At 39.5% G+C, this 25,660-nt stretch overlaps 1 protein-coding gene across 1 annotated transcript; it reads left to right on the forward strand.

The window, feature by feature from the left end:
* Positions 1-1,881: 1,881 nt before the first annotated feature.
* On the forward strand, positions 1,882-24,494 carry LOC592937 (long-chain fatty acid transport protein 4). Its single transcript, XM_030997346.1, has 12 exons — positions 1,882-2,244; positions 4,901-5,009; positions 6,151-6,430; positions 8,312-8,467; positions 10,080-10,149; positions 14,830-15,031; positions 16,706-16,855; positions 17,438-17,624; positions 20,120-20,257; positions 21,399-21,563; positions 22,622-22,768; positions 24,089-24,494. The coding sequence occupies exons 1-12, from the start codon at positions 2,021-2,023 to the stop codon at positions 24,244-24,246; spliced, it is 1,986 nt and encodes a 661-aa protein (XP_030853206.1). The 5' UTR covers positions 1,882-2,020; the 3' UTR covers positions 24,247-24,494.
* The last annotated feature ends 1,166 nt before the right edge of the window (positions 24,495-25,660 follow it).

Genomic DNA, 25,660 nt, shown 5'->3' on the forward strand with positions numbered 1-25,660 from the left:
ATGTGTGTTAACCCCCTAAAAAAAAAACCCTAAAACCCCCCCTTTGTTTTGTTTTTGTTTAAATAATATTAAAAAAAATTAAAAAATATTCCCATGGCTGACCTAAAAAAGGTGACCTTACCCCGCGCCCCCCCCCCCCCCCAACTGAGAAAAATGTCAAATTTTCAAATTTCGAGAGAAAAAAAAAGTGTCCTCTTACCGGCCTGACAGTGTTACAAATAAAGTATCAAAACATCTGACCGTAATTAAATGCCTAAAACCCCTGAGCTTCCGGGGGCTCTGCCCCCTGAACGCCACCTGGGGCCCTCCGGCGGACCCCTATAGATGCTCACCTGACGGTAATTTAAAGCTAAAAAAAAAACCTGAGCTTCTGGGGCGACCCCTATATAGTGCCAATTAGTGTCCTGGCAGTGTCACAAATAAGGTATCAAACCGGGGGGGGGGGACTCCCATATTAGGACATACGGGGATGTGCCCCTTGACCCCACGCCAATTAGTGTCCTTCCAGCGTCACAAATAAGGTATCCGATAAAAATGCTCATCTGACCGTAATTAAACGCCTAAAACTCTTGAGCTTCCGGGGCTCTGCCCCTTGATGAAACATCCCTGATAAATTATACCCAATGGTATATTTTCGTTTTAAGATTTGCCTTTGTAGGTGGCTTTTTTTCTCCAGAAAATGCTTCTTCTTTTTTTGGTGCCCCCCCCCCCCCCCAAGATGAATGTATCTTGATCTTCGGAGTAGTTGCTACAACCGGCCGTGTCAGACACATTGCCCGGGGTGCGAGATAGGACTCTTGTAGCGTGCCCCCATTCAAAACAATTAAACAATAACAGTTAACATTGCATTTAATTAATAGTATGAAAATACGGGGAAAAATATCATATATATATATATATTATGATCCAATTGTTTAGGTCGATCCAGTTCCATGGCACAAACACGGCACTACTGGACAGAGATCCTAAGAATTACAGAGCTAAGAATTACAGAGGGGGGGGGGGGGGGGGAGGGGGTAAGGAGCACTATTTTTCCCCATTTTCCCAAAAAAATTCTTGAGCGAAAAAAACAAACATTTTAAAATTTCAGTTGTTTTTTGTTTTTGCCAGGGAGGGCATAGATAAACCACAGATAAAGGGTGTCTTTATAATTAAAAAAACACCCCCTTTTGCCAAGGGAGGAGGGGTTTGAACACCCATGACTATCCCCAGGCGCGTACGCAGGATTTTTTCAAGGGGGGGGGGGGGGGTTAACATTTATAAATCGGGCCGAAAATTTCGCAACGACTCAGCCAGCCGCTGGGCTGGATAAGCGGGGTGGGGGGGGGGGGGGGGGGGGGGGGGGGGGGGGGGTAAGAGGACATTTAAAAAAAAAAAAATTTTGGTCTCGAAATTTGAAAATTTGACGTTTTGCTCCGTTGGGGGGAGGGTAAGGTCACCTTTTTAGGTCAACCATGGGAATAATTTATTTATTTATTTGTTTTTTTAAAATAATTAATAAAAAAAAATTAAAAACAAAATCCAAAGGGGGGGGGGGGTTAGGGGGGTTATGGGGCGGTTTACACACATAAAAATACAAAAGGGGGGGTTAACCACAAACACCCCCCCCCCCCCTGTGTACGCGCCTACTATCCCCCCCCCCCCCCCCCCCCCCCACCCCCCCCCCCCCCCCCCCCCCCCCCCCCCCCCCCCCCCCCCCCCCCCCCCCCCCCGATACGCTAATGGAGTGGTATAACCACAGTTGTATTAAAATGGAAACGTCTTGATGCCCTCGACTTCTCGAATCTCGTAAGGTTACTACAATATCGTTGCGTGCCTTATTTCGTGAGTCGACACTCTCCGTATTCATACTATCTATATGATTTTTCGACACATATCGTGACTCGTGTGTGTACGTACGTCATAAGCGGATGCCGGATGGACATCTCCTGTTCGGGGTCCGGTCCAGAGTACATTTTTTGTTGTAACGGCAACAGGATTTTCATTTTAATTATTTCTTGTCCTTCTTCCAAGAGGGCGGATGCTGTTTAAGGCGGCCCACGTTTTGAGGGCGGTAATAGAATATCTCCCCAGTGCCAAAATGATCGTAAAACTTGCCCTTTTCGGAGGGTTGGCAGCGGCTCTACGAGGCTTCGCCTCCCTGGACTGGTGGCTCGTACTGGCGATAATTTTTGTTGTCTACCTCTTGACCGGCGGATGGGAATTTGTGTATATTGCCATCGTCACCTTCCCTAGAGATTTTAAGTGAGTGGACCTAGATCTATGTCACGTGTGTGTGTTATTACCTTATTGGGATTTTACAGACTCTATCAATCGAAGACCTAAATAGACCCTAGTCTCTTGATTTATTTGGCGCTTGTTCAGTAAGGACCCAAAATATGACCCGTAACTACGGCGTGGAGATAACCTAGAAATCTAGTCTAGAGTAAAGTACCCGGTAATCGGTCAGCTCCGGTTTTCGGCCAATTGGTTGGATACATGGTAAAATCACTTTAAAATACATCGCATAATAGCATAACACATATCCCACACATACCATACCATGCCAGTGTCACTGAAGAACCACATTTGCAATGAAAAATATATCCTAAAATATCGCATTTTAGCGATGTAATCGGCGGTCCCGCTACCCAAATCTGAAAAATCGAGTTTCTTACGCGTGTATGTAAGAAATATGGGTACCATAAAATGAGCTTTATTTCAAGTATTTTTCAGATATAGAGCCCGATTTTGCGCTGGTCGCAAGCTCAAAAGTATCTCATCGCATGTATTAAATCAATGCAGCCGCACACCGCGACGCACACACGATATGTCTGTCTAATTCAGATTCCAACTTCCGATCACCGCTGTGCCTGTATTCGGCCAGGCGAGCACCCCGGAGCTCCGGCGTGGGATACCTGCTCCGCCCGCTTGTGCTATACATCAGCGCAGAAACGCACGGCGCGCGCGAGCGCTTCCTATTGACTTTGTACATGCGGCCGTAAACTGAAACGCTCGGCCGATAACCGGCTCCAAAACAGTGAAAATTGAAATGAATATTGTCATGGCAATTCGTGATTTTTTTGGGGGATTCTTTTTTTGTTTAAATAATAATAATATTTGCTTCATGATTTGAACAAGAAATGATAATAAATAGGAAGTAAAGAGTCCAATAAATAGGATTTTGTCTTAAGTGGCCGAAAACCGGGTACTTTACTCTAGACTCTACTAAAACATACCCAAAATGAAGTAAATATTCATTAAATGTCCAAATAAAGAACATGAGTTAAAAGTTATGTTTATTACCTATTTTGTGTCAATTTTCTTGTTATTTTTGGAGTATTTTTCGGAAAAACAATGATATTGTAATACTAGACCTAGGCGGCCATAGATCTAGACCGAATTTTCTGTCTCTTTCGTTCGTTAGCCTCTTATTGGGGTAGGGTCGGCTCTCTCTTTAGAGACGGAAACCGTCTATACACATTCCCTTGATAACGCCACGGCCATTTCAGGTTGTAGCGTTTTGCCCCCAAAATCCCCCAAAATGTCATTTTACCTCATGCATTGATTATTTAAAATTAGGAGGTTATACTACATCGGTTCCACTTACCAACTTGACTGAAATAATCCGTTTAATGGTCCCTTTTAAGGAAATTATGGGTCAAAATCGACATCCATGTTGAGCCGTGTTAAACTCTCGCTGCGCACGGAGTCATCTAAATCAATCTCATCCCTTTTAGTCTACGCCGAAGGCAAAACGATTATGAAGGAAAAACTGTGATAACGCCATTACGAACGTGTAGATGGCGCACAGTTTTTCCTTCATAATCGTTTTGCCTTCGGCGTAGACTATTAATAGTTAATTTCATAATGCGAATACGATCAATTCAATAAATTTTTAATCTTAACAATTTCATGAACATCGAAAGTCCGAAGGACTTGGCCAGTATATCCCAAATCGAAATCGCACCTCACACACAAACCTTCTGCCACACTCTCGGCAGAACACGAATGGTCTGTTACCGGGACTCGAAAGGTTCGCGGTGGAAAGCTGGCCGGCTAGGTTTTTGCCAAAACAACATTAGGCCCGCTGCTGGCAAAGTTGGCAAGGTGTTCTTAACTTGCCAATAAGAAAATTCTAAATTCTATTTGAAATGAAATAATAAACTAGACCTACAAACAAACCTCGACAGATCTCTGACTATTTGAAAGCTTGTTTATTTCTCCATTTGACGATTTGTTTTCTTGATCGTTCGATAGGCCTACATTTGTACGTATGTGCGTGCGCCACAGGCACCATCTCTAGCGATCGCATGATCGTACATACGTTCGCTAGCCTATAGTAGCAATGGGCGCATTTTCACGGCCAACACTTGCACCTCAAGAAATGCACGCACTAAATACAAATCTAGTAGAGAACTCGTGCGCAGTAATTGTTTCGTTATTTGTGTATTTTTTCTGTCCTAATATTTTATGGGCGCATTTTCACGGCAAACACTTGCGCCTTGCCGTCTAGTTTTAGATGATTATGGGCGCAATTGGTGGTTTTATGAATGCAAATTTGCGCCCTGCGCACGCTTAATCGAAGGCTTGCCTTCAGAAGAACAGCCTTTGGCTGAAGTTAGTGCCGTGCAAAAATAAAATTAACTGAACTGAATTGAGTACGTAAATTCCCCTGCTTTTTTAAATAAAGCGGTTTAATTACCGCACCTTTTCTAGACAAGCCTTAATTTAGTTAAATTTTTTATTTAATTCCTCAATGCAATGTGCATGCAATTGTTTTTTTTTTTTTTATATTTCAAAAAATAGAAATTAGAGTCTATCTTTGTATATAATTATATATCAATATTTATGAGCCACAGAGGCTGCAGTTGATTTTTTGTTGGTTGTAATTATTGTTGTTGTTGCTCTCTCTTTCTAGGGGCTTGATCACCTTAATCAAACTAAATATATACCTCCGCAGTAAACTGCGTAACAATCACATGACCCATGATGTCTTCAGATACAGTGCTGAACGTTATCCAGACAAGGTAAAGAATTCCCACAACGTTGTCTATGTTTAGAAGATGTAATGCACGACTGTTCCAGAACTTCTGCATTTATGATAATAAAAGTGGTGCAAGTGCTTTTATTACTTAATGTAAGTTTCTCTGTATAGCCTGTGCGAAGCCAGGGTACACTAGCTGTAAGTAGACCAATAGAGTAACTATTGTACAACCTTGAAAATGGTTACATTTTAATGCAATTAAACCCCCCCCCCCCCCATTTTAGCATAGAAACAAGGAAATTTAGATGGTAAAACACATCCATTTTTAACAATTCAGATTGGTTGGTAAGATAATCATATTTATAGCATTTCAAAAGAATGATTTCATTACTTAATGCTAATTCTATAAATACATATCGTTCTCATATTTGTCACATTTTAAATGTTGTACCCCCCCCCCCCCCAAGAAAAGAGTGAGACATTTGAAGAGGAACTCCTGATAGTAAATTGGTTTTGATAGAAGCAGAAAAATAAGAGGAACAAATAATGAAAGTTTGACCAAAATTTGATGATACATAAGAAATTTATGAATATTTTGAAACACAAATCGGCAACCCTGTGACTAACCTTGCGAGCTCCTCTCCTTTTTTTCTGTTTGGAACATTTCAGAAACTTTCATTTTCTAAGTTATTGATGATGGAATAGATTTGTTTCATACAGGGGTTGTAGAGTATATAAAAACATATTTGCAATAATTGCATTTAGGATGAATGTACATTCTATGATTAAACATTTTATTGAAATATAATTTCAAACCTACAATAATTTCAAACATACAATTTTGATTTTTTTTTTCTCTTCAATTTTGTTGATTTTTACTGGGCAAATGGGAGGGGAGCTTGCAAGATACATCACAGAGTTGCCAATTTGTGTTCGATTGATTGATTGCACCTTTAAAAATTCATAACTTTCTTATCTTTAGTCCGAATTTGCTCAAACTTTCACTAACCAGTTCCTCTCATTTTATTCCTCTATAAAAAAACCCAACTTAATATCAGGGTGGACTTCCCCTTGTGTAATAAAAGGTATTTAGATTTAGAAGGAAAATATTTTCGTACCAAAGTCTACCCGGACGTTTCTTACTCAAAGCAATCTACCACCATATTTTTTTATTTTTTTGACAGCTTGCCCTCGTATTGGACGACCAGAAATGGACACTGCGTGACCTTGAAATGTACAGCAATGCAGTGGCCAACCTTTTCTTTGAGAGGGGCTACCAGAAAGGCGATACAGTTGCCCTACTCATGGACAACCGGCCCGAGTTTGTAGGCCTGTGGCTGGGACTGTCGAAGATTGGCGTGGTGTCTGCTTTCATCAATCATAATCTCAGGAGGGATGGACTGACGCACTGTATCAACGTCGCAAATTCAAAGGCTGTCGTTTTTGCTTCAGAACTTTCTGACGGTAAAGTTTGTGGTTCAGGCATTCAATCCTTTAAACCGTAATTGGTTTTATTTAACTTTTTATGATGGGTTCCTGGAGCATCCTGGTTCCTGAAATTGTGAATAGTCCCCGGCCCCCCCCCCCCACTCCGAGAACGGACGGACCCCATACGTGTTACCAAAATGTCCGGTAAAGGGGTACTTTTCGTGCGACAAAGTCCGGCCCGAGAATTGTAAACGAAGGGATGTATTAACTTTTCACCCAGAGATTTCTTTAAAATGGGGGTGTTTTTTCTTTTTTTCTCTTATCTCTTTGGACTCCTAAGAAATTATTCCGAATTTAGGGGGGTACATTGAGCATTTTTCATGATTTAGGGGGGTCTCCAAGGCAAGAAAAGCCCGCGAAAGGGGGGGGGGTATGGAAATGTTGGCAGTCCTCAGATAGGGGGTGCTTTCAAAAAGAGGGAACAAGCATATGCGTACCCTAAATAACACTGAGTGGGGGGGGGGGGGCGGGGAATAGTCATGTTTATGTAAGGTCTACACCAGGGGTTTAGCTAGCTTACAGCCCTGTAGGTTCTTTGATCGTCACACTTCCAACTAAGTGTGCAAATGCTGATTGAATTTACATCACAAAACAGTAACTGTCCTTAAAATCCATTCAAAGTCTTACCTAGATTTTATGCCATAAAGGAAAGCGTTTAATTGCTTCAATTTTAAAAGGGGGAGAATCCTGTGATGGAATTTTCCTTGCTCTAGAAATGCGTCTATCCAATTCCATGGCCCGTAGACATTTATTTATCATGCACATTCATGTATGTGAACACATGTACACTCAAATCAAAAGGGCTCAACATAGTTGGATTTCAAAATTAAGAGACAAAAATGAGGCACAATTAGTGTATGATCTAAAAGATCTATATTTTAGTTGTGGCTTTATATTACTTTGTGATAGGAACTTTTTTGCATGGTAGGCGTGGTTGGAAAGAATGATGCATGGTCTCATGGTGAAATGACCAGCCTACAAGGTACATATTTTGAAGTATGTTTTGTAAAATCAATAAAGATTTGCAAGAGTGAGCTTATCAAAGTATTATTTACATAGGGAATTAACCTATATACCCGACTACTTATGGATTACATAAGTTCATAAACAAATGTACATGTACATGTAGATCAAGATTAAACCAACAGTTAATAGATTTGAGAAGTGAACTTTAGAAATCATTGGTTTACCCTATGAACTCGTTCAAAGGTACTGTTTAGGATTTTGACATGGGTTGAAATCAAATTTAATGGTTAAATTATTTATCAATCTTGCATTGAATGTGGGAAAGTCATCCATGAACACTTATCTCTGCTTTCTGTACCTGGGTACATTGCATTTACTAATATTTTGCAAAACAGGATCAAGTTTGTATTATTCTTTCTTTAAAAATTTACTTTACAAAAAAGCACTATATATGTACATGTAAGTGTTATCAAGTGCAACTTTATACTCTTTTGTCTTTCTGTCCAAGTATTTTCCTAATAAATATCCTCATTTAAATTTCCCTTTTTTTTAAAAATATCTTTATAATTAATGTCCTATTTTTGTTATCATTCTATTATTATTATTGTTATCGTTCATGTTATTATCAATGTTGTTGGTATTGTTTTTATAATTATTATTATAATCATAATTTTTATTTTTATTTTTATATCTATTATTATTGATAGTGGTAGTGGTAGTAGTAGTAGGAGTAATAGTAGTAGTAGTAGTATTAGCATTAGTAAGGGAATTTGTATTATTATTGTTATTATATTTACTACTAGTAGTAGTAGTATTAGTAGTAATAGTAGTAGAAGTAGTAGTAGTATTAGTAGTGGTAATTTATTATTATTATTATTGCTTTTAATTCAGTGGTAAGAGAAGTTCACCCATCACTCAGGAATGTTGAATGCTACAGCACCGGTCCTCTTGCTGAGCCAATCGCCTTCAGCAGCCACAACGTGGACTCGTTAATCAAGGCAACCTCTAGTCTTCCACCGCCAATCATTGGTGGCCGAAGTCTCAAAGGTGAGCAAAATCTTATTCTTAATCTAATTATTATGTAGAGGTGTTGTGGTCGTTGGACTGTCGATCACAAGGTCCGCGGTTCGAGTCCCGCCGCGGCACTAATGTCCTTTGGCAAGACATTGATCTACATTTGCCACACTCCACCCAGGTGAAGTAAATGGGTACCTGGTACGAATTTATTCCTTGAAATGCTAGACCGGCGTATGGCAGCCGTGCCAGGTTAATAATCGTGAGTGCCAGGAGGGTCAAATCTGACTTACTGTACATGAACGCTAGACAAACTCACTATTATTATTATTATTTTATTCATCCACTGCAATCCAAAAGGTTTATAAAGCACCTTTTCCTTACGGTTGCAAAGCGCTGCAAACATTGCTCTGTAAATATGTTTGGGCCAGATAATATATCACTTCAAACAAATAGACCAGTAAAAAGAAACCTTGACCCAGGATTAAACTGATTGGTTAACTAGTTATTCTGAGAGATCCATTGCATTCCTGCCCATTTGATTTGATTTGATTTGATTTATTGGTTTCTGCATCTTTTTGTTGTTGATCATACATTTTCATGAACATATATGGTTTGATACAATATTTCAGATTTATATATACAGAAAATGTACAAAATAAAACAAATATATTGAATGCATAATTAACATACATTAGATGCAGGAGGGCTACAGCATAAGCAAAGTAGCTTGACGTGCCCGCAGCCCTCGACTTAGATACAACAATAAAAAATAAAAAATATTAATCTACAAGATTTCCCACCAAAGCTTACGAAGCAAGATTTTCTTAGTGTAATGTATATTGTTCTCAGCATGGCGTGGGCCTCGCCATTTTCTTACTATTTTGATCAATATCTCGTATCTTTCAGTATTTCATACCACATGGATTCAGATTTGGGTTTTTTTAATACTAAATTGTGACCGAGGGAATGAAGATTTCTGATAAGAGTTTTGCTTAGGAATCATAGCCCATCAAACATGTGAAAGCAAAGCTATAGGGGTTGAAAACAGGGAACATAAGTGTCATGTCTGTAGCACACGGGCTGTCATGTCTGTTTTTGACAAGGAATTGCATAAATCAAATAGTTTTACAAAAATGTTTGAGTTTGTTTATGATTATGTTATCTTGCACTGGGAACAGTTAGATAATCTTCAAGCCTTTTTATCTATCCTATGATAAATGCATTGTGGTACAGGGAGAAAATAAATTTGTGGCATATACAAGTTAATTGACATGGTTTGCAGTTTGAGTCGTACCTCTGTACTAAGGCATTACCCGACATTCCCACACTCTACCCAAGTGAAGTACATGGGCACCCAGTAGGAACACTTGACTACTTTATCATTCATGGTGCATGTAGCTCAGCTTTAGCCGGGTTTATGATATGGTTACATGACCTTCCACCTCAGGAGGAACAGTGTGAATACTCATGAGATTACCCTGGGTAAACAAGACATAATATTATTAGTATTATTAGTATTGTTGTTTGTTTTTAACCGTATGGCTACTGAATTTTCTAATAACCATAGGCTTGATACATGGATTATACTGATCCCGTAGGCATTGGGTTGATAATAATCTACTCTTCTTCTTTTCTATGGCAGATACTGTCTTTTATGTCTACACTTCTGGTACAACAGGACTGCCTAAAGCAGCTGTGATAACACACTCGAGGTAAGTGATACCTTCCATAAATCTGTAGACTGGATAGCTCTTACAGATACAATTCCCTGCCTTTTCACTGGAGATCAGTTTGAGATCAGCACCTTATATCGCATAGAGAGGGCTACAGAGCTGCAGACCATTTCGGAATTGCTCCGTTTTTCCTCCAAATCACGGTATTATGTTTTTTAAAATACATTTTTTTTTTTTTTTTTTTTTTAACATACTGCACATCAAACAACTGCCCTAAAATGTTGATTTGATCACAAATTCAATAGAAAACATAGTTAAAAAACATACTTGAAAACATACTTGAACAGAAAAATATACTCAAAAAGAATGAAATGCTGATAATACCAAAAAAAATACCTGCTTGTATGGAAAAAAAAACAGCATGAGGAATGGACATTTCTGCATTGGAAGTGTGTCGCGCGCGGTTGTAAGTTTCAATTTAATGAATTCCTTTTTTTTGCCATCATGGTTCCTTTTTTTGGTCGCACAAGGTTGGCAGCTCTGGTGCTATACAAATGATAATATTGATTATATGTGTACCATGGTACGATGGCTATGGGCTACAAATGTGGTTGTACCATCTGTTTACATACAGATTATATTATTTACACAGAGTGCTGGTAAACACCATATATTTAGGTCGGGTAGATAGTTAATCTCTCTACTATTGACTATTGATATCAAGTCCATAATCTTGACCCTTGAGGCATTGCAGAGGTCGTTGCTTTGAAGCAATAGTGACAAAGAATATTAAAGGGGCTGTAGGATGACAAGACTTGTGTGTCTTTCCCGTAGCCTGACTCCGGGCCAATCTATAATAATAATACGCTAAGGCTCCGCGGGGGGCGCGACGTCTCCGCCAGCCTTTGTATTCTATTGTTTTTTAATGAGATCGCCGACCGAAGTTGGTGCAGCTATCTCCTCCTGAACCCTCCCCTCGGGGTACCCGTGCCCTGTGCCATCGTCCGCGGGAGAGTCTACTCTGTGGAATTGGCTATACTCCGCCCGAGGTCCTCCTCCGTGTCGACGTCCAGGGCGAAAACAGACGCGATATGCATAATGCAGGATATGCGTGACGACAGAGATACCTCATGGATATTCAAAATTACATCCGTAGACACACGACCGATGACTATCCACTCACATTAAGTTGCGTATTAAATGCACGACGCACAGGGTCGGGCTTACCAGAGTAAAGCATCTTTCTATAGGATATCCTTTGTATAGTAGCTGCACAAGCCACAGAGATACACACGAAGCTTCCCGTCCACGTCCAAACTTAGGGACCTATTTCCATCATTATTGCCGCGATTTTTATATAGTTTTCATGAATGGAGGTATGAAATGAAAGCTTATTTTGTGATTATTACGGCCATGCCACTAAATTTTGATTATCATTTTCTAAAGGAAAGTTTTCACAAGAAAACCATTGGACTGACAATTCAGTCGCAAGCTGCCTTCAGTCAGTGCAGTGTGTGTGAGCTGCAGTTAACTCCAGCAAGCTCCAACACCGGCTCCGCGCACCGCAGGCGTCCGAGGCCTGCGGCGCCGGTGTTCGAGCTTTCTGGAGTTACGCTGTGTGTGTGTGTGTGAGTTCAGCTGAGCTGAGCTCGAGTCGAAGAGATTTGACACTTTGAAATTGTTATCTGTTGGTTTGCATCATTATTGCCGCGATTTCAATATAGTTTCGTGAATAGATTTACGAAACCTGATCTTAGAATTAGTAAAAGTATTACTAATGTTTACGTTTTTAAACGACTGTCTGATTTTCTTGTGAAAATTTTACTTTGAAAAATGATTATCGAAATTCATGGTCAGAAATAATCACAATCTAGGGTCTATTATGTTACAGTTCTTGCATCAAATCAATGCATGAAAATTTAGTTATTGAACTAGAAAAATGTTTTTTTTTAAATAGGCAATTAATTATGAAGTATAGGAAGCCTGAAACCTGTCCTGAGCCTACTAAACAAATCTCAACAAAGTGTAGGCCTATCCTTTTATGAATTAATGAAAAAGTAGCCCCAGAAAAAAGAGCCCCAGAAAGTTGGAAAAAGTAGTCCCCGAAAATTTCCCAAAAATTTGAAATGGAGCCCCCGAAATGAAAAACTTAATTTTTTGCCTGCGCCCCCCTCTAGAATCCCTCGGATTTCCGCGGGTCCTGAGTTGAGTGTATATTTAATATAGGCGTGGGGTCCACGGGTTTCAAGGGGCCATAAACCCCCAAAAGCTCGGGGGTTACGTTTTTCAAAGTTGGGGGGGGGGGGGAGAGATCAGATCGCAGCGAGTTGAGTGTATATATAATATAGGCGTGGGGTCCACGGGTTTCAAGGGGCCATAAACCCCCGAAAGCTCGGGGGTTTTAGGCGTATAGGGTCAGATGAGCATATTTTTAATACTTTATTTGTGACACTTGCAGGTCACTAATTGGCGTGGGGTCAATACGTAGAATTGCGTAGTGTTGCGTAATAACTACGCTGGCCTACGTTACTATATGCTGAGGGACGGAAAGGGGTACGCAAGATGAACGAAAACAATTCAACCTGTTTAATTTTTTTCGCCAGCCTACGCATAACCTACGCAGGGACTATTTCCCCATTAATACGCAGCCTAATTTCTGCGTAGTCGGTACGCCACACTACGGAACTCTACGCAGTTCCAGTGGCTTAAAGAATAACTAACGGTACAGTTGGATCGTTTTTTTAATTTTTATATCAGGCCAAATTAAAAAAAAAACATGTTTAGCTTCCTGTTTTTTTGAAAAATGGGAAGGAGGAGGCCCTTTTTTTTTCTTTTTATTTTCTTTCAAAATGGCCGCTCCGTACATTTTTCCTGACATTCGGGCTATTTTTCAAGATGGCGGCCGACAATTTTTTTTTTTCTTTTTAAAATCAGAAATACATTTTAGCAGTGCTTTTCATGTTTTTTTTCTTTCAAAAAAAAAAAAAAAAAAAAAAAAATAGGAGGCGGCCCCCAAAAAGGACGCAGGCGGGGACGCTGTTTTTTTTTCTTTCAAAAAAAAAAAAAAAAAAAAAAACTTTTCACAAAATTAAAAAAAAAAAAAAATAGGAGGCGGCCCCCAAAAAGGAAGCGGGCGGGGACGCTTAACATGTATATTTCTTAATGGCCTGAATGGCAAATAAAGTTCTTGGTGGTTTTAATTTAGACAGTCTCTATATATCTATTTACACCCCCCGCCCCCTCTAGGATCCCGCGGATTTCCGCGGGTCCTGCTAGTTGGGTATAATACGACTACAGACGATGCGACCGCAGTAGGCCTACATGTATGTATTCATGTGTGTGCAACATACGCAAAAGTGAAGCGTAAGGAGAACTTCAGTTTCGCGAACGCTAGCGCGTGCTGACCCAGTTAATCAAGTCCATTCGTTTTTGTGCAGTTGTCCAATAGAAGTCGTAGATGCGTTAACCAGTATTTGCCATGCTACAGCCCCTTTAATGCGAACCTACCTTTGTGTGGGAAATGTACATTGGAACTTCAAAACCTTATGGAAGTACAAACTCAAGTAAAAATGTTTGTAATGTGGCTATTAAAGTATATATGAAAGCATTTGAAAACTTAATTTAAAAATTATGTAGATGTTATTTAGGGAGGGAAATTAAAGTTATTTTTGTTAGAATGCAATGAATACTACTTGTTGCTAGAAAATGTAGATTACATGTTACCCTATATAATGAAACAGCATGAAAGAACCCACCTATTACATGTAAATCATTCACCATAATGGCCCATATTCTACTTGATGCAGGGTTTATCGTTCCATCAAAATCGTGTTTAACAAAGTAAGTTTAATTCTCAGGTCTAAATTTCCCTTTGTTTAACATGATCATAGACCCAGGGACAGGTTTAACTGGGTTACAGCCACTGCATAAGAAACAGACACTTAACACAAAAAACATGAAATTGAATGTGTACAAGAAAGATCCTACACATATTCAATGAGCCCTGTGTTATAAGACACAGAAATGTGAAGCATATCACAATTTGACCTTGACCTACCTTGACCTAAGCCTTCCGCACCATCTGGGAGATGTGTGATGGCTTCTGCTTCATGACCTCAAGCCAGATCTTCCTATCTTGTGACGTTCTGGTCGCTTCTGTGAGGGATCCCAGACATCTAGTAGCACAATCAGCCTTCACACAATCAAGCCATTTCTTGGCTGGTCTGCCCCGGGGTCTATCACCATGAATATTAGAAGTTAGGAGTATCTTTGGGTATCGTGATGGTCTCATCCTGTTGACGTGGCCAAAGAATCACAATTTACGTCACCATAATAAAACCTGCCATGGTTTTGACTGGCAATATCTGAACGAGTCTTTCAAAGAGTACTGGGGGTGTTTCACAAAGATTCTAAGTCGAACTTAACTCTAAGTTTGACTTAAAAATTATGGAGAGCCATGTGTAGCCTTATAATGAAATATATTCAAAAGAAAAATGTTAGACTTTGCATAAATTCCACATCAAGGACATGAAAAAACCCATGATGATAAAAAATAGTAATGATTTGAATCAACATTTTATGCCTTTTAAAATAGCTTTTACAAAATATTTTCAAAGATGATAACAGCTTTCCATAATTGTTAAGTCCAACTTAGAGATAAGTTCAACTTAGGATCTTTGTGAAACACTCCCCAGATCTACTATGTGTTTACCTTTGCAGGTTACTCTTCATGGCTAAGAGCATTGCAGAATCCTTCAATATAACCAGCGATGATACCATCTATTGCGCCCTCCCGCTCTACCACTCAGCTGCAGGATGCCTGGGCGTCGGCCAGCTCATCATCAATGGCACAACCATGGCCATGAGGAAGAAATTCTCCGCCTCCAATTTCTGGCTGGACTGCATCAGATATAATGCAACAGTAAGTTTGAGACACAAGAGAAATATTATTTCTTCCCTTTGGATCCACAAGGGCATTATCTCATATCACTTAACACAAACCAGTTGCAAGCGTCTTGAAGAAATAAATACTACTACAACAAACTCCAGATCAGACAAATAAATGTTTGGTGCTTCCAAATGTTGAAATTACTCTATACTCTTTTTAGGAAATGCTAAAAACAAACACTTGACAATCCTGATCCTTATTGAGCTCTCAATGAAAATCACACCATGCAACTTTTGGTGGTCCTGTAGTGCCTGGTTACATATTTCATGATGCAGTGATACAGGAAGTTAGCTTTTTATCGGTGCATGGATTTAGTTATTCTGGCTTTAATTTTGCTGCCCTAATAGGACGCTGGGACATTGAATGAATTCTGGGTCAATTGTGGATAATGTAATAATAATAATATAATATTCATTTTTTATATAGCGCTTAATAATTAAAGTGCTTTACAGATATATCATTACACAATTTATGCATATTCTCCACTCCCTGGGGAGCATTCCAGCCAGGCATCGTTTTACAGACGCTCACAATGCTGAGCAATCTACATTAATTTTCGCATCTTACTGGGTACCCATTTAACACCTGGGTGGAGAGTGGAAAATGTAGATTAATGTCTTGCCAAAGGACATTAGTGCCGGGCTGGGATTTGAACCCTGTACCTTGTGATCTGCAGTCGGGTGACTTATCCACTAGACCACAACACTTCTACATCTAGTAAAAGGATTAATGTCTTGCCAAGAATTGTAGTGCTGTGATATGGATTTGAAACTTGTACATATGATCCACAGTCCCCTAGCTCCCCCCCCCCCAACTATTTACTTTAATACGATTCATGGCAATTTCATGTACAATGGAGTGAATAAAGAATATAACATCAACTATGCTAATATCAGAAACACTAACATGCTTTCCCTATTCATTAACGAATCTATTTTCCAAAAAACTTAATTAAAAAGAATATCAAACTTCCGAAATTCAATAACAAGACAAGCATATCCAATTACCTAATGCTTCTCAGTGCTACACATCGCAGTGAAGGGCTTGGTACTAAAGCATAGCTCAGCAGATATTGTGAAGTCCCAGTTATTCTGCACTCTAGCAAATACACAAAATGTGTAATTGGGTTTTTACAAGTGGGTATCAATTAGATATGATTATTTACGCCTGGGTCCGACCTTTAATGATATTCTACCATACAAAAGATGTGACTCAGTATCGAACCTGGGTCCGATCATAGTCAACTTATTGACGAAGACAGGGCTGACAGTACCACCCACCAACTTACATCTCCTTTAAATGGATAATGGGTGGTATTCTCATAAGTTAAGATGGGACTAAGTCCAGACTAAAACAGAATTTTAGTTCACACTTCTATGGAATGCTAGGTTTCATCTTCCTCCAGTTTATACTCATATTATCTTTTTCTTCCCATTTCAACGCAAAATTAATTTTATTGGACACTTTTCATTGAAGGATTAAAATAATCTGTACCGGGTAAATGAGTTGGCAACAGGCACTTCATAAAAGTGTGGACTAACTTAGTACGCGCTAACTTAGTACGTGCTACCGGAATACCACCCAATGTTGGTAAAGGAAGAGGGGGTATCGTTGCTCTTCTTTAATTTATATTTACTTGTGTTTCAGGTAACACAGTATATAGGAGAGATCTGCAGGTACCTTTACTCCCAGCCCAACCGACCTGAGGAGACCAAACATCAACTTAGATTGGCAATGGGCAATGGACTCAGGCCAGAACTTTGGAATGAGTTCAAGGATAGATTCAACATTACAAAGGTAGGTCAACAGGGTCGGGTGGTGGTGGTGATGGTGGTGGTGGTGTTGGTGGTGGTGGTGGTGGTGGTGGTGGTGGTGGTGGTGATGGTGATGGTGGTGGTGATGGTGGTGGCGGCAGTGGTGGTGGCGGTGGCGGTGGTGGTGGGGGTGGTGGTGGTGGTGGTGGTGGTGGCAACCAAACATCAAATCAGATTTGCAATGGACTCTGGCCGGAACTTCAGAACTTTGGAATGAGTTCATGAGGACAGATTTAACATTGCCAAGGTAGGTCAAGATGGTGATAGGAGGGGGAGGGGGGACTGTGGCGGGAGTGGTGTTGGTGATGGTTTTGGTGGACATGATTGTGATAGTGGTGGTTATGGTGGTGATAGTGGTGGTGGTGACTGTGATGGTGTTGTAATGGTGTTGATTGTGATAGTGGGGTAGGTGGTAGAGATCCCCTTTTCAAAATTCTCTGTAACCAATACTCTACCTTCTTTTTTAGGGATTATAAAGTTGACTATAAATTGCATGATTACCTGACTCAGAAATTGCGATTCACATGGAAAATATTTGGATCACAACTTATTCATATCACTGCAGATTGGTGAGTTCTACGGAGCCACGGAGGGCAATGGTAACATTGCAAACATGACCGGGCAACCTGGGGCCGTGGGTTTCAACTCCATTATCGTTCCCTGGGCCTATCCTGTCTTCCTGATCAAGATCGACCCAGAGACGGGAGCCATCATCAGGAACTCTAAAGGGCTGTGTATGAGGGCCAAACCAGGTGAGAAAGGGTGTGGAAGTAATGGTCCAAAGGGTTTATAGGGCGACTCCATAAAGTGTGTCCCATACGACATAAAACATTTGTTGGGCGCTTCCATACAATGTGTCCTATACAACATTTGACATTCATTGATTAGTTTCATCTTGAAATTGAAATCTCTCGATATGACCATTGACAAATGGTCCTCTCTGGTATCACTAGAAGTATTCAATGGTTGAATGTGGGAGTGTCATGGTCGAGTCGTTTAAGGCGCTTGACTGGAGATGCGAAGGTCGAGGGTTCGAATCCCGACACGGCACTAATATCCTTTGTCAAGATATTTACCTGCCCTTGCTACTCTCCACCCAGGTGTTAAATGGGTACCTGGTAGGATGCGAAAGTTCATGTGGTTGAAAGAGTAAGTGTGCGCTTGTAAAATGGTGACTGGCTGGAATGCTCCCCAGAGAGTGGAAAATGTGCACACATTGTGTGCGGGTAAGCCTGAATCTGATGACGGGGTAATGATAAATCGTGAGATCGATGTATTGAGCGCTATATAAACACAGAATATTATTATTAATATCAATCTAGCTTTCATTTGTTTGCTGAAAAAAATGGGTTTGTCGTACGGGACACATTAATAATAATAATAATAAAAACGTTACTTTTAAAGCGCTTACCACCAAAGTCTCTTAGCGCTATACACACAAAATAGACTGATAAACAATTACATCTTATACAAAACTAAAAATGTAAATAAACATACAAATTACAATACTGTACATATGGAATACACATCAAAGTGAATAGAGTTAATTAATCATCGATTGCAATTTTGAATAAATATGTCTTGAGACTAGTTTTGAATAGGTTAACGGTATGACAGTTTTTTACATTTAAAGGTAATCTGTTCCAAAGTTCAGCAGAAGCTTTGCGAAAGGAGCGATTACCATAAGAAAGAGTTGACACAGAAGTAGATAGAGGTTTAATTGTGAAGATGACCGTAAACTGTGTGAGGGTTTGTATTCCTCGATTAATTCTTGCAGATAAATTGGTGCCAATTCATGAATGCATTTATAAGTTAAAACTAAGATTTTGTACATAATGCGATACGTCACCGGCAACCAATGCAATTCACGAAGTACTGGGGTGATGTGTTCACAAGAACGTGTGCGTGTTACAAGCCTGGCAGCAGAGTTTTGGATTCTCTGGAGTTTTGCAATGTGCGAGTCCGGAAGGCCATAAAGAAGGCTATTGCATTGATCAAGACGGCATGTAATAAATGCATGCATTATTGTAGAGCGCTTAGAGACTTCTGACAAAGTAAGTGTTAGGCGCTATATAAGCACTGTAATTATTATTATTATGTATACCGGTAAGCGTTTCGGTAGATTTTTGATCAAGAAAATTTGTAATATGACCTATCTTGTACAAGGCATATGAAGCACAGAATTGCCATGTGGTTCTTCGCCAATTCTTCTAGAATTTAGCTTGTTAAATCGCTTTTCTAATTCTTCTACCCCGTTATCTTCTATCCTACTTGGGTTTGATGCATAAAGAGATGCTTTTCAATGCATTGTCTGTATATAATGAAGATGGTACAGTAGTCTTGGTTTATCCCAAGTTCAAGCTGGAAAAAAAAGTTGACTCGCTATTGGCAAGTCTCGACACTAAATAATTTGAATAGGTGTCCATATTGTGCTTAGAGTGCCTTTCTACCACAGACCTATGTTAATATTTAACAGATCTTTTGGTCAGAAGTAAAAATTTAAATGGAGGTCTGTGTCTACTTGACCCTTGTTAAAGCTACCATAATTAATGTTGTATAAACCACACTTTTTTGCCGCCAAAAAAAATTCAAAGTCGGAGGTGCGTCTTATACATGGTACACAAGTTTCAATTTATGCCCCTCCACCTGGTGCTATGCCTGGCAATGTCTCCCAGCTCAGTAATCGGTGTGTTGACTCACCACTCTGAAACTAGAACAACACTCAAATTTTTCTGTCATCTTGGTTTGAAAGTAATCTTTCTGATAGATCTCAATATGTAGTTTATAATAATAATTCCTCCAATTTTTCTTCTATTACACGGCGTACCACAAGGTTCTATCCTAGGTCCTCTACTGTTTTTTAATTTACATTAATGATCTTACACATTCAGCTGCACCTCGCAGTTAAATGAAAAGCCTTCCCGCGTGGGTTTTTTAACACGGACCTGGCTTTAGGGCGAAAAAGAGGGGTGCGGTTAATACATGAGGGCGGTTTATACACTATTAATGACGGTAAGCCCTGAATTATAAGAAAGCAGTGATATTGTATGTACAAAACAAACAAAGAGTGGTGATTTTTATGACAACACAGTTTCTCAACCTAGTGGCCAATTTGCGAACTCTTTACATTGAGCGATCTCAATTTGAACCATTCATATAGTTATCATCACCTGTCCGATCGCGTTGAAACTTTCAGCGATCATCATCTTGAAACTTTTCATATTATTTTGTTTTTCTGTGAATCTAGGCGAACCAGGACAGCTGGTGGGTAAGATCAGGAAGGGAGATCCAGTCAGGGATTTCCATGGCTACGCAGACCGACAAGCCAACAGCAAGAAGGTCGTATATGACGTACTCAAGAAAGGAGATTCTGCCTTCTTGTCAGGTTAGTAACTGTACTAAATGTAGAATATTAAAGTCAAGATGGAGTTGTTTTCTCAATCTAATGGCATTGCAAACTTCTCACAACATGAATTCTTTTTATTTGTTTGTTTTTGTTTATGTGAGCTCTTTTAAAAACATTTTCTCTACTAATTTTTTTTTGTCAAGGCACCTTTTTACTTTGAATTCCCAGTATTCTTCTAATTCAATGAGACCATACATTTAGATTATAAAGTCTTGTTGAACCAAGGGAAACCAAAGACTTCTCAGCATGACATGGGTAGCGCCATTTTCTTGAAACTGAGATGTACTATGCGCAGGCGTTTATCAAGTACCGGTAGATGTATTCAAATTTATGGATGCTTCTTTCCCCACGTGTGTGTGATGATGAAGTATTTCATTTACCTGCTATTATCTTTTGTACTATAATTGCCAGAATGCAAATAACATAAATAAGTTGTTGCTCTTCTATGGGGTCAAGGTTTCACATAAATTAATTTTTCACTGCTATATTTTAGTATTTTTAAATAAATGAGTTACACTTGTTTCCCTGTTTATATATTTCTTCCAAAATATATGTGTTTACCTTCTCAGCTATGATTTTTTGACATAGAAAAGTATAGGTTCTGTTATTGAACTAAAATGTCTTGGACCTGTCAAGTTTGCCTGGTACGTCACATTATCAAGAAACTGGCTGCGCTCATCTTATGCTAAAAGGCATTACATCATGCCAAGAATATCTTTATTTATATATCTGTTGTAAGTTTCTGTGAGGAATATTGTACATTAATAGGCAGGAATGAAACTCATCTTTCAGCATACCTATACTTGTTCTTAAGGTTGAGTTTTCCTTTAATCTTCATTTCCCACCCTCCACCCAGGTGTTAAATGGGTACCCGCTAGGATGCGAACTTGAATGTGTTTACGATCGGTATGTGTGTTCTTCTAAAATGGCGCCAGGTTGGAATACTCCCCAGGGAGTGTACCATCATGTTCGGATGAGAAATTGAATCCAATGACTGGACTAATGATTACAATGTTAAGCGCTTAGAAACATAGTATTAAGGGCTATTCAAATGTGACTATTATTATTCCACCATATTTAATTCATCCTTACAAAGCATCCGTCTCTTTTCTTTTGATAGGGGATGTTTTGGTCATGGACAAGTTTGGATATTTCTACTTCCGTGATCGTTCGGGAGACACGTTCCGATGGAAGGGAGAGAACGTGTCAACTACAGAGGTGGAAACAATCATTAGTAAGACCATAGGACTAAACGACACTGTGGTGTATGGCGTCGAAGTACCAGGTAAGATGGCTACCCTCTCTTCATTATCATTGGGAAGAATGTGTTTTGTTTCATGAGACACGACAGTGGTCCTGAAATACATTGAATAGCTTAAAGGGGGTGTAGCATGGCAAATACTGGTTAACACCATCTACAACTTCTTTTGGACAAATGCACGTAAACGAATGGACTTGATTATAATGGTCAGCGTGTGCTAGCGTTTGCGAAACAGACCAAAGTTCTCCTCACTCTTCGGTTTCGCTTATGTTGTACGCACGTGAATACTGCGGTTGCGTCGTCCGTAGTTGTATTTTACCCGATTGGCCCTGGAGTCAGGCCACAGGAAAGACACGTAGACTCGTCATGCTTCACCCCCTTTAATATTTGCAGTATACTGCATCTAAGGAAAATATTGACCTTTTTGTTGCTCTTTATTGCCAAGCATGTTTTGAAGAGATATCCTCCTACAGAAAATCATGTAGTTGTATGACAAGGTTGGCCAGACCAAGACAGTTTGTTTTGTACGTTGTGATCCTTCATGTTTTATACCTGATCTGTAGTGTGATGTTTTGACCTGATGGTGTACATTTGCATTCATTCTTAGAGTTAAGGAGTCTTGCTGGCATTGTATAAAACAAATAATACACATCATTTTGTTCAGGCATTAGTAAAATTGCCCACACTCGGTACCATTTGAAACAGTCCGAACACCCTCAGTTCAGAGCTACCAAGTGTCACGCATTAGGTGTGACATCACTCATTTCGAGGGTCTGGAAATGCTCTCACTATACCTTATACGTGTGTTATACCCTCGCGCTCCGAAAAATGAAAATGTCATGCATTGCCGATCTTTGAACTTGGCGTCTCTGTCAGTTGTCGTCTCGGGCGTGTTAGACTGATCCAAAGGTACCTTGTGTGGGTAATTCTTAGTAAGGCCCTCACTGCCGTGTATTATTTGTATACACTAACCAAAGTCCTAGTTGCAACCCTGGGCCCAACCTGCATGTTTGACAAAGCAAAGCCTGCAGCAAATGTTATCTGAGCATAAGTAAGGTCACCTTGTCTCTCTTTCCCCTAAGGATCTGAGGGTCGTGCTGGCATGGCAGCTATAGTAGATCCCAACGGAGCTCTCAACATTCCAGACCTCTTCCATAAGCTCAAAGCCAACCTCCCTGGCTATGCTGTTCCTCTCTTCATCCGTATGGTCACAAAAGTGGATACTACAGGTATGTTAACCCTCTTGATATCTCTATATATCTTTTATTCTCCCTTCCTCTGTTTCTTTTTCTTCTCCTTTCTCTATCTCACTCTTCTCCTTTTTCTATTTTGTTTCTCTATCCCTCTCTTTCTCCTTTATCTTTTCCTCCTTTATCCTGTCTTTCTATCCTTCTCTTTTTTAACCCTTCTCTATCCCCTTTCTTCCTCCCTTTCTTTGCCCCTCTTTATCCTTCCATTTCTCAGTTGCATTTTCCCACTTTCATATCCCTCTTTTTTCCCCCTTCACTTTCTTCCTCTCATTGCCCCTTCCTTTCTCCCTCTCTCTTCGAACTCCCTCCTATGAAATCATCATAGGTTGCCCCCCCCCCCCAAAAAAAAATAATAAAATGGGATGATCCTTGAAATGAAGTGATAATCAGCGGCTCCTTGAAGCTATCCAAGGGGATGTTTCACAAAGACTAAGATCGACTTTAAGTTGGACTTAACTATGGCAGGCTATTCTTGCCACTAGTTCCTCTAACCATTCCGGGCACTGGTTTCTCGAGGGACGTATAAATCGTGGTCACAAATTTTACAAAGTTACATTTTTTGACAGTTCATTATTGAAGGAAAAAATATTATCTAAAGATCCTAATTGAGAGACCAATAGTGAGAGCAACCAGTGGCATGAATGGCCTGCCATAGTTAGGTCTAGCTTAAAGTCGATCTTAGTCTTTGTGAAACACCCCCCTGGAATGATGACATGCTGTGTGTCAATGTGAGGTGCCAGGGTAAAGCAAACAAGTGCATTTTCAGGCACATATAGAAAGTAAAAATTAAGATCAAAAGACAGAAGGATTTGAGATTGAAAAAAGTGTTTTAGCAAGTTACATATTGTATGTTTAAGAATATTTTCCTAATGAAATTTCTCTTGAAACTGTCACTGGAGAGTTTTTCTAAATCCATTGAATATTGAGACCAAGATATGTAGAGGTGTCATGGTCGAGTGGATACATCGCAGGACTGTGGATCACAAGGTCCGCGGTTCGAGTCTCCCTGCGGCACTAATTTCCTTTGGCAAGACATTGATCTACATTTGCCACACTCCACCAAGGTGTAGTAAATGGGGACCTGGTAGGAATTTATTCCTTGAAACGCAGAGCGCATGGCGCTTAGATACTTCTGATCAATGTTAGGCGCTATATAAGCAAATATAATTATTATTATAAAAGTCAACCTAGGGTCTTTGGACATGTGTATTGATATACCAAAGTCATCTTAGTCAGCGGGTTAGATTGCAGTCTACTTATAAGTACTCAAGATTATCTTTATTTTCATACTTTATTCAGGAACCTACAAACTCAAGAAAGTCCAGATCAGAAAGGAGGCTTTTGATATCAACATCGTCAAGGACAAACTTTACTACCTAAACGCCAGGGCGGGGCGTTATGAGGAACTCACATCTGCCGCGCATCAAGATATCAAGTCTGGTCAAATCAGGTTATGATGATGATGATAAATGTTGACATTCTCCGGGTATGATCAGTACACCAAGTGCTTTATGTGATTGCAATACTATGTGGATCCTTTTTGATCAATTCTTGTACATGTATGTATGTAACCTGTGTGCCCAAAACAATAATTAAGTAGCAAGAATTAGCCAGTTCGTAAATAGCTTTGGAATGCATGACCCCCAAATATCCACAGATCTTTTACACCATGGACACGTCCCACTTGTGCATTTTAGAATAATCACTGTCGAAGTGATGGAGGTGCTTCATGAATACCTTTTGTTTGCCCTCTTGAGAAGAATACTTCCACCTGTGTATCAGATAAATGTGCTGTCGGTACATAAATGAATACTAATTACATAACTTTCATGAGTACGATACGAGTGACCTTTATCTGCACATGCGCAAATCCTAATTACGAACTCGCTTATTATAGTTTTTGCATGTGTTTAAATTTTCTTGAACTAGAGATTTTAAGCATATCCTTGATAAAATATAATATATGATTACCTATATACAAGGCATTTTAGTCGCACAAAAAAAAGCCATATTCTGCACGCTACTCCGAATATGAAACCAGAGCAGGCAACATTTGCCATAATGCCCTCTTCCAGGTTTTTCCAATAGACCCCTGTACTAAATTAGAGGGTAACCTTCTGACATATTCCACTCTTTCTTGTCAGTGCACTTTTATTAAAATGCATACGCGCAATAGCGTGTAGGGGTTAAAGTGTATGAGCCGTAAAAACTTACGGCACAATTACATACCTGCCTGAATAACCTGAAATCAGGGGGACCAGCAAACAGACATGAGTAAAAATTATGTTTGATACCAAAGTTGTATATCATTTGTAAAAACGTGCCTTGCATAGGTAATGATAATTATATTGACAGGGCTTCTTTCGGGGTACATCAGAAATGTTGACCGCGCTATAATCTTAGCTTGGTCAATATTTCTGATGTACCCCTCAAGCCATGTCAATATGATATAAATAGTAGAACCTACATGATATGTTATACTTTGAGCAATCAAAATCCATTCAGAGAATAATCGTTTCCCTTATATATTCCACTGTAGGATTTGTGATCTGTTGGTGGTTTCGACCCATTTTAAAGAGGAATAAACACACTTTCTAATTAGGACTGTTGTATTGCCCTTTAGGAGCCAAAACATGGGTCGGTCGATCAGAAATCTTTTTTTTTTTAAACTTTTTTTTTCTTCTCCCTCTTTGGGTTGATATTTCTCAGTTTTGAATACATATTTTTTTATTCAAAAGCCGACAATAGATTTTTTAAAAATTTGGGTCGGTAGAAAAGGACAAAACAACTTTTTTTTAAAAACGCCTTATAATAATTTTAGCAATGATTATGCCAAAACAATAGCGAAATAAGCAATCAAACTTGATTTTT

This window comes from Strongylocentrotus purpuratus, unplaced genomic scaffold (genome assembly GCF_000002235.5).
Source record: "Strongylocentrotus purpuratus isolate Spur 01 unplaced genomic scaffold, Spur_5.0 spur5_scaffold_4, whole genome shotgun sequence".
NCBI classification, from domain to species: domain Eukaryota; kingdom Metazoa; phylum Echinodermata; class Echinoidea; order Camarodonta; family Strongylocentrotidae; genus Strongylocentrotus; species Strongylocentrotus purpuratus.

Excerpts from the sequence above, each read along its gene's own strand:
- LOC592937 (XM_030997346.1), top strand. The coding sequence starts at position 2,021 with ATGCTGTTTAAGGCGGCCCACGTTTTGAGGGCGGTAATAGAATATCTC. Across the intron at positions 8,468-10,079 it reads TGGTGGCCGAAGTCTCAAAG|ATACTGTCTTTTATGTCTAC; the intron begins GTGAGCAAAATC and ends TTTCTATGGCAG. Across the intron at positions 21,564-22,621 it reads GTATGGCGTCGAAGTACCAG|GATCTGAGGGTCGTGCTGGC; the intron begins GTAAGATGGCTA and ends CTTTCCCCTAAG.